We start from the raw sequence: 566 nt of genomic DNA, 5'->3' as shown, positions 1-566 counted from the left end.
ATGTCAAAAATATCCAATACATGTTTCTTATCATGTGTATATATATTCTGGGTAAAATATGAACACAAGTATACAAGGATATAAGTGACATGTTGTAAGAGAAGTTCTCTGAAGTTCTCCTAGTAAGAAGGACCTCAGCAACAACTTCCATACTAATTACTCATATATTATTTTATTTCTCATCTTTTGGGAAGTGAAAAAATAACTTAAACTCAATCATTCATACAAGTTTTTTGTGATGAGCTACAAATTGTTTTTGATGAGCTACAGGGTGGCCTGTTCCTCCTAGCTGCTATTTAAAACTTTGCATGTGAACAGCATTCCATTTTTAAAAGCTAAACATTTACAGGGGTTCCTATTTCTTTCTGAAAGTCATTCCATATAGACAGTCGGGAGAATGGGATAGGTGAAAGCCGGCAGATCAGGAACAAAACTTCTTCACTGGTGTCATTTGCACCTTCTTGTTAGCATCCTGTCCTCATTAAGTGATTTGCAGAGGTGTTTCTAACATCTCCATAAGAAAGGTGTCAATAGGGGTGTCACCTATTAGCTTGAAGAAGAAGAGG

The 566-nt window shown here is 35.9% G+C and overlaps 1 protein-coding gene across 1 annotated transcript in view; it reads right to left on the bottom strand.

Annotated features, from left to right (window-relative positions):
• Positions 1-481: 481 nt before the first annotated feature.
• RXRG (retinoid X receptor gamma) overlaps positions 482-566 on the bottom strand; it is a gene marked incomplete at both ends in the record, with an annotated part of 49,468 nt that continues 49,383 nt past the window's right edge. Inside the window, one exon of the mRNA XM_081322150.1 lies at positions 482-566. This exon is cut by the window's right edge and continues 63 nt beyond it. Within this exon, the coding sequence (XP_081178276.1) occupies positions 482-566 (85 nt within the window).

The sequence above is a fragment of the Vipera berus genome, assembly GCF_964194415.1.
Source record: "Vipera berus genome assembly, chromosome: 3".
NCBI lineage: Eukaryota > Metazoa > Chordata > Lepidosauria > Squamata > Viperidae > Vipera > Vipera berus.
The sequence above is the reverse complement of the archived record's forward strand: the minus strand, read 5'-3'. Positions and strand labels throughout refer to the sequence as shown.